Raw genomic sequence first — 12,402 nt, 5'->3', positions numbered from 1 at the left:
CAAAGAACAGCTCCTGGGCAACTGTGTGCCAAATGGAGATTCCAGAGATTGCAGATGTAGGAGTTCTGACCAGCTACAATGGAGAAAGCTCACTGAATACTCTGAGCACTCAGTTAAGACCCTTGATAAACCCTGCCATAGGAGCTGAGCTATTCTAGTCTTGGAGAAGGAACTATTTTAGACTTGCCCTATAAAAAGCTTAAAGGTAAACTTCGAAAGGCCTCTGCAGCAGCTTGCGGCACAGCTGAAGTGTTAGCTCTTTCTAGGGCAGGAGGGCCACCTCTGCAAGCCCATAGGGCCTGAGGAGGAGCGCTACAGAAACAACATTGTCAGGGACATCCTGAGAACCAGAGAAAAGGAAGTCATTTCATATTGATGAGAGTCAGTTCATCAGAAAGATATAATATGCATGATTCTAATATAAGACTTGAAAATATATGAAGCAAAACCTGATAAAGCAGAAGGGAAAAATAGATATTTCCATAGTTATAATTGGAGATTTTAACATTCCTCTCGTAGCAATTATTAGAAAAATAGGAAAAAATTCTCAAGTTGACAGAATAGGACAAATTAATTGTGCATAATTGATATTTCTTGAATTCTGTCAATAGTTTGGACTTTCCAAGTGCCTATAGAATGCTCACCAAAATAGGTCGTATGCTGAGCCATAAAACAAATCTCTATAAATTTCAAAGAACTGATATCCGTACAAAGTATCTCTGACCTCAATCAAATTAAATTAAAAATCAATGACAAAAAGCTCTGGAAAATTTCCAAATAACTGGAAATTAAGTAACATATTTCTAAATCACCCATGAATCAAAGAAGGAAATGAGAAAATATTTTGAACTGAATGATTTAAAATGTAACATTAAAATTTGTGGGATTCAGCCAAAGCAGTGCATAAAGTGAAATTGATAGCTTATATTAGAAAAGAAGAAAAATTTAAACTAATCTTGTACCTTAGAAGCTCAAAAAAGAATAATTAAATACAAAGAAAGAAAAAGATCAGAAACCAATAAACTAGCAAAGTTATAAACATAAGAAAAATTCAACAAAATCATATATTGGTTGTATAAAAATATAACAAAACTGGCAAAATTGGTAATAAAATTGTCAAACCCTAGATATACTAATTATCACCAAATGTTGGCAAAGAGGTGAAGTAACCAGGAGTCTCATATATTGCTGTTGGAAGTATAAATTACGACCCAGCAATTCAACTCCTAGGTATGGTTTCTAAGAGAAATGAGGGTACATAACCAAAAATATCTTATATGACTTGTATAAGAATTTTCATAGAAACCTTATTCATAATAGTCCCAAACTGAAAACAACTCAGTTCTTCATCAGCATAATATTGGATAAACACATTGTAGAATATACATACAAAGGAATAGTACTCACAATAAAAAGGAATGAATTACTGATATATACAACAACATGGAAGGATCTAAAAAAAAATTATGCTGAGTGAAATAAGTCAGTTTCTGAAGAGAACATGTTCTATGATTCCAAGTATATGAAGGTCTAGAATCTCCTGAAATGTTAGAAATGCTCTATATTTTGATGACAATGTGGACTACCTCGGCATGCATGAAAACTCAACTGTAATACTTAAGGTCTATATATTTCACTCCATGTAAATCACGCTTCATAAAAATGAAAAAATATTTTGAAAGCATTTTCAAATAAAACAGATTCTTAAAATTTATATCATACGTTGAGATGAATTGAGATATCAAAATATTTTATACTTAATTTTCTTAATATGAGGTTATTCATACTTGTTTTCAAGACCATCCTTAATTTTGATGTGAATGACACCCTTTCTGTTTAATCATCTATTGTCTGTAGCCCTTGTCTTTTTGAAAATTGCTTCTAATTAAAGAAACTGCAATTTTGTTTTCTGTCAATGGATAGCAGCATCTTCTGGGTGCATACTTGAATACAACAAAAGTAAACAGAGAACTAGTTAACCCAAGAGAAATGTGACTTTCCCACCTCCATCTAGGTTGCAGGGAAGTTGTATGCCAAATAATACTTCTTGCACTTCTTGGCTCTGTTGTGTTGACCTTTATATGGTTAATTCATTTCTTATTCCAATGAAAAAAAATAGAAAAAAGATTTAGGTGTTATATGGAATCACTGATTTAACTCAATTACCCTTTAAGATGCCCTTTATTTTTCATAGGTTGAAGTTACATTACGCATCTTATGAACCAACTATAAGAGTATTATATGAGAAGCACCACGCTTTACTGAAGCAGAAAATGCTGACCTCTTTGGAAAGAGACAGAGCAGTGGGACAGGTAAAGAGACCATCCAAGCTACCTGAAAATGATTTTTAACCATTTAGTTTTTATAACATTATTAGAAATATTGGTTTTGTTTCTGAGTTAAATTTTAAAAGATTTCCCCCAATTGTCATGCTGTAAAAAAGATTAATTTGGAAACATCCAGGAAAAGTATTATATCCATTTTAAAACTACAAAGATTATTATTGAGTTAAAACTATTTAATTAAAATATAACTTTTTAGGAGATTATTAAAATATAGTTACAGAGAAAAACTCAGCCATTAAAACATAACAACATTTAAGCTGGGTTTTAAATGCCAGCTTTGACAGCTATAAACCTGGACCTTACCTAAACACTTTAAACTCAGATTTCTCATACATAAAGTATAACCACAATGACCTATCTTTTAATATTGTTGTGAAACTTAGATGAGATAATGAAGAGAAAGTCCATGCAATTCACCCCCAAATGAATATTTGAAACACCTAGTTACTGACCCAATTTTCAGTCATTTTTGCTGTTGACACCCTTTTTCATTCTTCTTGCAGGGTTTTTGTATAGGCCTAGGCCTGGGGTAGTGGTGAGGAATCTCTAGTATAGAATTCAAGAAAAATAAAACAAAATGTTTCTTGGCCACATTAAAAATATGTAACACTTCATTAGAAAATATAAAACTGCTACTATGCTTAACATTCTTTTATTGTTTTCTGGAGATTTTAATTTTTGGTCAAACTTTCAGAAGCTACAGAAGCTTGCACGATGGTTAAAAAAGTGTGAATGATTTTATTAAGACATACTTTAATCAACTGTATATTGTCTTTTCTTGAGTATAATCTTCAGCTACTACAATGAAAACATCACTTGTCTCCTTGTTACTTTTTTTTTTTTTTGCGGTACGCGGGCCTCTCACTGCTGTGGCCTCTCCCGTTGCGGAGCACAGGCTCCGGACACGCAGGCTCAGCGGCCATGGCTCATGGGCCCAGCTGCTCCGCAGCATGTGGGATCTTCCTGGACCGGGGCACAAACCCATGTCCCCTGCATCGGCAGGCGGACTCTCAACCACTGCGCCACCAGGGAAGCCCTCCGTGTTTCTTTGTGCTTGAAATTTAATTGTGTATTCTTGAATGTATGAATTGCATTAATGGTAATATTGCATAAAAATAGTTTAATAATAGTTTACATTTTTATGGTCCTGTATTGTCAAACCTTCAGAATTTCATCTCTTTGCTCTTTTTCATCTAACCTGTCCCCACAGCCTCCCGAAAAGAGACAGTTCTACAACCTGGAACACGGTGAGCTAGATTCAGGTTGCTCCTGCTTCTTTTCCTGCCACAAAACAACTTAGACTTTTGATCCTCATCTTACTCTCCTTTTCCCCCTGTTTTCATGAACATCTCCCTATTACTCTTCTCTCAGGATGAATCCATCAGTCCCCTGGCCATACATTCCCAAGTGACCACGTATACTTTGGTGTCTCTGACAGACCACTCAGACTAAGTTTCAATATTCAGGGATATCAGGGCCTTCCAGGCATCCATGATGGCAGGTGCCTACACTCCCCTCCAGGTTGTTGATTTCTACATCTGCCATCTATCTATCACTGGACTGGATCTTCCAGGCAGTATCAGTGTGATTAGGGCTAAGTTATCTTCCTGGAATGGCCATCAGTTCCCCTATCTCTAACATGAGGTTAGATCAAAGGCCATATTAAGGACATATTTAGGCCATATACAGTCTTTGGGTTTCAGATTGCTCATCACTGGTTTGGTTACAAGAGCTAAGGATTAGGAGTGACAGGAGTCAGTCCCAGCTGTGCTACAAAGTAGCCATGTGAACATTCAGGTAACTTTACATATATGTCTCTTTTCTCATTCATTAAACAAAGATAAAATTACTTGCCTTATGGTTGATATGTATCTAAAATGAAAACATGTTTAAAAATGAAAATCATTCTCTCTATGAGGAAGGGTTGAATTTTACACACTACCATTCAGATATGTAAAGAACTGTATCTTCATTATCTACAACTTACTTTGTCTTTGAACCCCTACTCCTGCTGAAGGCAAAATAAAACATAACCTGCTATTAAAGACTATCCAGATCTTTCTGGGTTAAAACAGTCTCTTTGAGTTTAACACAGGGTGTTTGAATGTTATATTAACTGATTGTTTAGCTAAAACATATCTGTCAGTGTTAATTTTCTGTCATCGAATAGCATCCTTTTCTTCTCACTCTTCCCAGATGGCTCCTAGTACAAGAGACCCTTATGTGTCCACTGGCCCGAAGTCTACATGCTATCCTTTCGGCCTTCACTTTCTAGTGTAGTGTGACTGGTTTGGTTATATTCCTGGTGTTTAGGTACATGGTTCTGGGTGGTTCTTTTGAGTGTGAACCTAATATACCTTGCTTATTCCATGGCCTCTGCTACACCTTCTGTGAGATCCTTAACATCTGGACCTCATTGTCCTGACTCTCATTCATTGTCATTTCCTTATCATTTCCTTAAAAACCTTATCTTAATGACCATTTAGCTTACTGTGTTTCTCTTAACATATAGACTTCTCAAATACTTTGCACGAAGAAGGGTTAGTTTTTAGAATTTTTAATGCTATTTAGTTTGTATATAAGAGTGAAAGTACACTGTGAGATGACAAAAATCTAATAAGTATGTGTTTATAAATTCTTTTGATAGATAATAAACAATGTAACTTTTATTTATCTTAAAAAATATTTTATTTATTTATTTAATTTATTTTTGGCTGTGTCAGGTCTTAGTTGCGACACGCAGGATCTTTGTTGCAACACGCAGGATCTTTTTTGCAGCGTGCGGCATCTTTCGTTGTGGCGCACAGGCTCTTCAATGAGGCACGTGGGCTTCTCTCTGGTTGTGGCGCCTGGGCTGCAGAGTGGGTGGACTCTCTGGTTGCGGCACGCAGGCTTAGTTGCCCCGAGGCATGTGGGATCTTAGTTCCCCAACCGGGGATCAAACCTGAGTCCCATGCATTGGAAGGTGGATTCTTTACCACTGGGCCACCAGGGAAGTCCCCAACTTTTAAATTTATTTAAGTCTTATGGAAACATCTATAATTTAATTAGTTTCAACTTTACAGAATTACTGAAAATGTCCAAACTTCTGAATTAGAGCCCCGTGTTTCAAAAAAGATAAAATATAATTTATTTGTTAGAATATATATATATATATGTATAATAGATTACATTTTATTGTTTTTGGATCATGGGGTTCAATTTAGGATAAATTCTAAAAGATACATACATATATATGTATGTATTTCTAGGTCTGTCTGCTGAGAGGGTCTAGAAGTAATGACACTGCAGTAGCAACAAGTATATCCAGTGCCGAATATCAATTTCTAATACTATTCTCCAATAAGAGGAAGTAGTTAGTGCTCCTTGGAGAAGTGGCTGAGTGTAGTCTGGGTAAGGAAAATACAAGATGAGCCCGGGTGAGCATTTGGGGCATCTTGTTGTGCTAGAAATTAGGAAATGTTCATAATGTAAAAAAGAAAACAAGGAAGGAAGGAAGGAAAGAAGGAAGGAAGGAAGGAAGGGAGGGAGGAAGGAAATACCCAATATGATAATGGAGTATGTCAAAGGACAAAGGAACTATTGTGGGCAGCTATAGATGGACCACCAACCAAATTTGGTTTGGATGTTGAGCCTGATGATGTACCATGGTAATGCATGGCATTAACAGGGGAAACAGGGTATACAGGAACTCTCTGTACCATATTTGCAGCTTTTATGTAAATTTTACACTATACTAAATAAGAAATTCGTTAAAAAATTTTATAATCCATTTGGCATCCAAAAAATAGATATAAAATTTTCACTTTTTTTTCCCACCCAGGCATTTCATGAGCACTAATCCATAGATTACAAATTATTATCTGCTATTTTTCATTAATAAGGAAATGTTGCTACTCAATGATAGTAGAAAAATGTGTGTATCTGTATATAATTAAATAGATGATATTTTGTGTTGGTATAATCATATAAGGGATGAGATAGCTTTTTAAGTTTGAATTTTTAATTTAAGTCTGTTTTTCAGGAAATATCAGTCAATGGTATGCCACCAAACTAACAAATTAAATAAAACAAGGAGTAAGTTTGTGGGTGGAAAATGAGTTAAGAGTTTTAGGATAACAACAGTCTCTTCATATTTTACTTCCCAAGTAATACTTACCTCATCTTTTATGGACATAAAGATGAATTAGGCTGTTGTGAAGCAATTTCAACAGAGGAGAAAACTCTCAAAGTAGACACCTGAATAATTATCATTAAAAGTGTGCAATGAGTATTGTTGTCTCAGGAAACTATGCTGTGAAATAAATGTTTCAGGCGTTTACCCATAATAGATACTTAATACTTGCCATGGAATTGAATTTAAACTTAATAAAATTATGTTTTCTTTTGTTACAATTAATGTTTAAATTTTTAAAATACATAGGAATTAATCCAAGAGAAATTAATGTTTTCTATATTTTGTAATCAATATTTAAACATTGTATTTTAACCCATTTTTTGAGTTATTTAGTATATAACCTCATATCTTTGGATTTTACTTTTTAGATTTCTGGACTTCAAGAAACACTGAAGCGTATGGAAATAGGGCATAGTTTCCATGCTCCTGAAATCAGAGGTAAAAGTGAAATATAATAAAACTGTAATTTATTATAGGTTGGTGATTTTTCAATCCTATCAGAACTCAAAATGCTGATAGGGTGACTTCTTAACCTTATATTTGAGGCAGCTATTTTTAGGCATTGGAAAACATCACAAGTCACAGAAGGCAAATGATAGAAGGAAAATTTGTAAGTTGAGCTTCACCATCATCATGACTTTTTGTCCGGGAAAATTTCCAAACCAAACTCTATGGCGATGGAGGTCAAGAAGAGCATGGCAGTCCTGTTTGAACTGAAAAGGCAGACTATAGTTCATAAGTTGTTGAAGCATCTAGAATCTGTAGGAAAGGGCATCAGATAAGAGGGTGCTGCAATGAACAGTGGCCTGGTTTGTGAGAGAGGGTACTATGAGTCCTTAGATGATGGCTGGGCTACACATGCAAGACTACCTGAGATTTGCCAGAGAGAAAAGACTCTTTAGGATTAAGAGGGGACCAGTGATCTATATTTCTCTTTTGTGCCAGTACCATACTGTTTTGATTACTGTAGCTTTGTAGTAAAGTCTGAAGTCAGGGAGCCTTAATACTCCAGCTCCATTTTTCTTTCTCAAGATTACTTTGGCTATTCTAGAGATTGTCATACTGAGTGAAGTAAGTCAGACAGAGAAAGACAAATATCATATTATATCGCTTATATGTGGAATCTAAAAAAAGGGTACAAATGAACTTATCTACAAAACACAAATAGAGTTACAGATGTAGAAAACAAACTTATGGTTACCAGGGAGTATGAGGGGGACGATAAATTTGGAGATTGAGATTGACATATACACACTACTATATATAAAATAACTAATAAGGAATTACTGTGTGACACAGGGAACTCTACTCAGTACTCTGTAATGGCCTATATGGGAAAATAATCCAAATAAGAGTGGATATATGTATATATATAACCGATTCACTTTGCTGTACACCTGAAATTAACACAACATTGTAAATCAACTACAATAAAAATTGAAACCAGTAAAAAACAGAAAAACAAAACAAAACAAAAAGAGGGGACCAGGGATTCTAATTGTCAAGCAGTGATGGGATATATTGGCGTTCTGGCCAGGCCTGGATTGAAAGACCTCTTCAACACCTTGGTGACACCATATTAACATTAACCATACTGTACCCACCCTATAAAACCAAAAAGAAAGCTTACACAGGATTCCTAGGGGAAACAGAGTTTAGAGTTTGAATTTTGCCAAGTTAGAGAACCTTGGGGAATATTTAGGGCTTTCCATGGATCCACTCGAACAGAACATAAAATTAAGCCTGGAATTCAAGGTGATCATCAAAAAATTAAACTGCTTACTAGAACAGAAATCAGTACCTTTCAGAGGAAGATAATTGTCCAGAGTTTAATAATCTACCTTCATACTGCTCAGTGTATAATTAAATTTTTCTAGTTATGTTATAGAAATTGGAAAATGTGATCCACAATCAAGACAAAAAAAATAAATGGAAACCTATAGTCAGATGGCCCAGGTGTTGGATTTAGCATATAAAAATGCTAAAGCAACTATTTTTTAATATGATCAAGGACTTAAAGGAAAATATTACATTATAAATGAAGTGGTAGAGAATCTTGGCAGATAAATGGAAACTCAAAAAAAAAGGAAATAGAAATCTCTTACTGAAAAATACAATAACTAAAATCAAAATTTTATACTTCACAATAGATTGGAGATGGTGGAAGTGTCAGTGAATTTTAAGAGCCATCAATAAAAATCATCTATTCTAAAGAAGAGAGAGAAAAAAAATGAAGGAAAATTTGCCTGTTTAACATACAAGTAATTGGAGTCCCAAAGGAAAAAAAATGAGAATGGGGCATAAAAATATTTAAACAAAAGATGACCTAAAATTTTCCAAACTTGATGTAAAGCATATACTCACAGATCCAAAAAAAGCGACTAACTATAAACACAAAGAAATCATGCCTGGATGCATCATACTCAAAATTTATGTGAGAAAATCTTGAAATCAGCAAGAGAGAAAAAACATGTTACCTATAGGGAAACAATAATGCAAATAAAGGCTTATTTCTCATCAGAAATATTGGAGGCTGGAAACAATGAAATGACATGTTTAAAATGTAGAAAAATTTAATTCAGAATTCTATATTCAATAAAAATATCTTTCAGAAATTAGAGTGAAATATAAACATTTCAATACAAATGAAGCTGAGAGATTTTGTTGCAAGCCATTCTAAAGTACAGGAAATGCTAAACTATTTTCTTTGGGCCAAAAGAAAAGTAAGCCAGAAGAAACTTAGATCTGCAGAATTGAATACTGTACAGAGATTTAGAAATGTTAAATTCTGGTTAATGTAAACGTTAAGATTTCCTCTTCTTAATTTTCTTAAAAGGAAAGTGACTGATAAAAACTAAAATTATAGCCTTGTAAAATAATGCTCTATAAGGTATGTAAGGTATGTAAAGGATAAGAAAATAATAATTTGGGAGGTAGTGCAAATGTTCTATATCTTGATTTGAAGATATATGCCTACTTATCTTTGTCCAAACTTACCGAACTCTACACTTAAAATGTATGCATTTTATTTTATGTAAATTATACCTCAATAATGTTGACTTAGAAAAGAATGATGGGAAGCTCTAAAATATAGACTGCAAAATGGTGAATTTTTAATAAAAATAACATTCTGGTATTTCCAGATGACTGTTCATTGTGTTCTCTGATTGATTAAGGCTTAAAAGAAATGTGTAGCATTCTCATATTCAAAAACTTTTTCTCAGCCTTGATTCAGTAGTTCCTTTCCTAATATTTTATATTAAAGAAATATCAGTTATGCTCAGTGATGCCTAGAGAGTCTATGCACAGGGATGTTTATTGCACTCATATTTATAGTAACAAAACTATACAAGCAGTCTTAATCTTTAATCACAAGTGAATGTTTCAATATAGTTGATCATACAATACTAGAAAGTCTTTAAAAATCACACATAAAAATGTTCATATTAAAATATTAATGTTAAGAAATAAAAACATGTAGTATAAGATCATGTCTGTTAAATGTATGAAACTCGAAAATGTTTACATAATTTTATTTGGGTAATGTGATTATTTCTTCATTTTTTCCTTACTGCATTTTTTTCAAAGAATATTTATTTCTGTTTACATCTAAAATTATTTTTTTCATATATATATAACTTTTAAGAAGAATACAATCAGATATAAATATGATATGTGAAACTACCATAATTTCGGGAACTCTAACTCTCAAGATGAATAAAGATTGTGAAAAACAATAAATATAAGATGGCATAAAGGTTGAACTGTGCATTGAATTGATGCTTGCATCAGTTAATCTCTAAATGTTACATTCTACTTATAAGAGCTTATGATTTTATTTATTTATCCTTGACATCTCTATTAAAATAAAATAATGGTTTATAGATAACTCCTTTATGAAATTATCTCCTGGTATTTAATCTAATTTATAAATGAATGTATTACATGTTTTTCTAGGCTGACATTTATAAGTTACTTTGAAGATCAAGTTTGTAATTACATTTTTATCTGTGATGTTTTGAAGTGACTTTTGATCAAAAGAAATAAATTCAAGCCCAACATGAAGAAAACAGGTTTTCTTTTTTTTTTTTTTAGTTTCATAGTCTCAGTTACCTGAATAAAAGTTATTCCTTAAATTCTGTACTGAATAATTTTGTGCTCCTTATAAACATGCCTTCTAGTTTTAGATAAAGGACTTGCAGTTCCTTTTCCTAAGTTCCTTGTGGCATGCCAGCATTTGGCTGTGTGATCTCTGTTATTACTCAGATTGGCTGATCAACTAGAACCTTATTTAGTCAACTTTGAAAAGAACTTGGTTTATTGGTTAACTGGTGGTTCTTCATAAATCCTGCTGTCCTTCACAATTATTTTAATATATTTAACTCTTACCCTTTTCATTTTCTCATTTTGGCTTAATTTTTAAAGTATTTTATCTGTCTGTCATTTATCTACCTATTTTTCGTTCAGTTTGAACAGAAGTTGGTATGGCAGTAGAAATTCTTCAGATTAAATGTAATTCGCCCTGTAGTTAGGAAACAATGACTTGATTGTCATTTACTCTGAACTTTGGGAAAAAGACTAATTAATTGTTATTTAATCTGAACTTAATGAATAAGATAAAACTTAGACTCACTTGGAGTAGTTATCAAAAAATTTTAAATGTACCATATTTTTTGACTATCAAAGTGATGCGCTTATTACAGAAAAATTTTAAGTGATAAAATGTTTTAAAAATTATCCATAATTGCTACCACCTAGAGAGAATATTAATATTTTAGTAGTCAGATTTCTTACCTGAAAAGGGTTTATAATTCTACATTTACTCTTGTCTGGTATGTAGAATAATAGAAAAATTCCTAGGAGAAACTATGAAATAGTGAATTATTATCAGCTAGATGTTTGAAGTGATAGTTTTGTTACATTTTTCTGTGTTGTAATGGAAAGCAATATGTATCAAATATTTACAAGAAACTACACAGAAAGCATTTTAGTATTACATATTATGAGAGAAAACTTTTTTTGTGCAAATTATATAAGCTCAGAAAGTTTATCAGTGTGCTGGTTTTTATTATGTTTGCGTTAGCTGATGTTTGATTTCATATGAGGTTGCAATTTGAATACAATGATACCTATGTCCAAAGTAGGTTATAAAACTACATATAATTGTATTTTATGATATCTTGTAATTTATGATAGGAAACTATGAATTCAGGAAGAACTTCTAGAAATTGGAAATGTTTTATGAAGTGAAAAACTGTGAAAGCTGACTTCAGCATCACAAACAGATGTCATATATAGTAGAGCAAAGGTTTTAGTTTAATTAATTGCTTTTTAAATTGGGTATTTTTTGTTGCTCAGAATTTCACTACAAGATGTCAATTTCTTATGACTATATGTAGTATATGGTCTAGTTTAGAAAGATATATTATCATTTCAAATATAACCTCTTTCCCTTTATCTCTGTTACCTTTTTGTGAATTCCAATTAGATGTGTACTTGATCTCATTTTAGCTTCCTAATCTCTTAGATATTTTCTGTTTATCTCCGTGTCATAAACTATGGATAATTTCTTCAGAACATTTTTTTCAGTTAAGTAATTCTTTTTTCAGCTGTGTTTAATCTATAATGGAGTTAAGGACTGGCACAATATAGTTACTTACGTATTTGTTAAATGAATATATTCATGCATATCTGACAGTTAACCAGGGGCCTGAACATGTTTCGTTAACATTGATTGAATGTATGCATACATGAAGAAATGGTTGAAATTTTGCACTGGGAGTACGATAACTATAATTTCTATAAGTGAAAATTTGTTTATTTATTTGATGTTTACTAAGGAATTGTACCTTCCTTAAGATTATGACTGTGCCCAAGTAA

The 12,402-nt window shown here is 32.9% G+C and overlaps 1 protein-coding gene across 1 annotated transcript in view; it reads left to right on the top strand.

Annotated features, from left to right (window-relative positions):
- Positions 1-12,402, top strand: part of SPAG16 (sperm associated antigen 16) — an 875,915-nt gene that overhangs the window by 43,986 nt on the left and 819,527 nt on the right. Inside the window, exons 7-8 of the mRNA XM_029225940.1 lie at positions 2,195-2,312; positions 6,891-6,960. Coding sequence (XP_029081773.1) covers positions 2,195-2,312; positions 6,891-6,960 — 188 coding nt within the window. The remainder of the gene's footprint in view (positions 1-2,194; positions 2,313-6,890; positions 6,961-12,402) is intronic.

The sequence above is a fragment of the Monodon monoceros genome, unplaced genomic scaffold, assembly GCF_005190385.1.
Source record: "Monodon monoceros isolate NGI ecotype Baffin Bay Population unplaced genomic scaffold, NGI_Narwhal_1 Super_Scaffold_16, whole genome shotgun sequence".
Taxonomy (NCBI): Eukaryota; Metazoa; Chordata; class Mammalia; order Artiodactyla; family Monodontidae; genus Monodon; species Monodon monoceros.
Note: the sequence above shows the minus strand (reverse complement) of the source record. Positions and strands in the feature narration are given on the sequence as shown.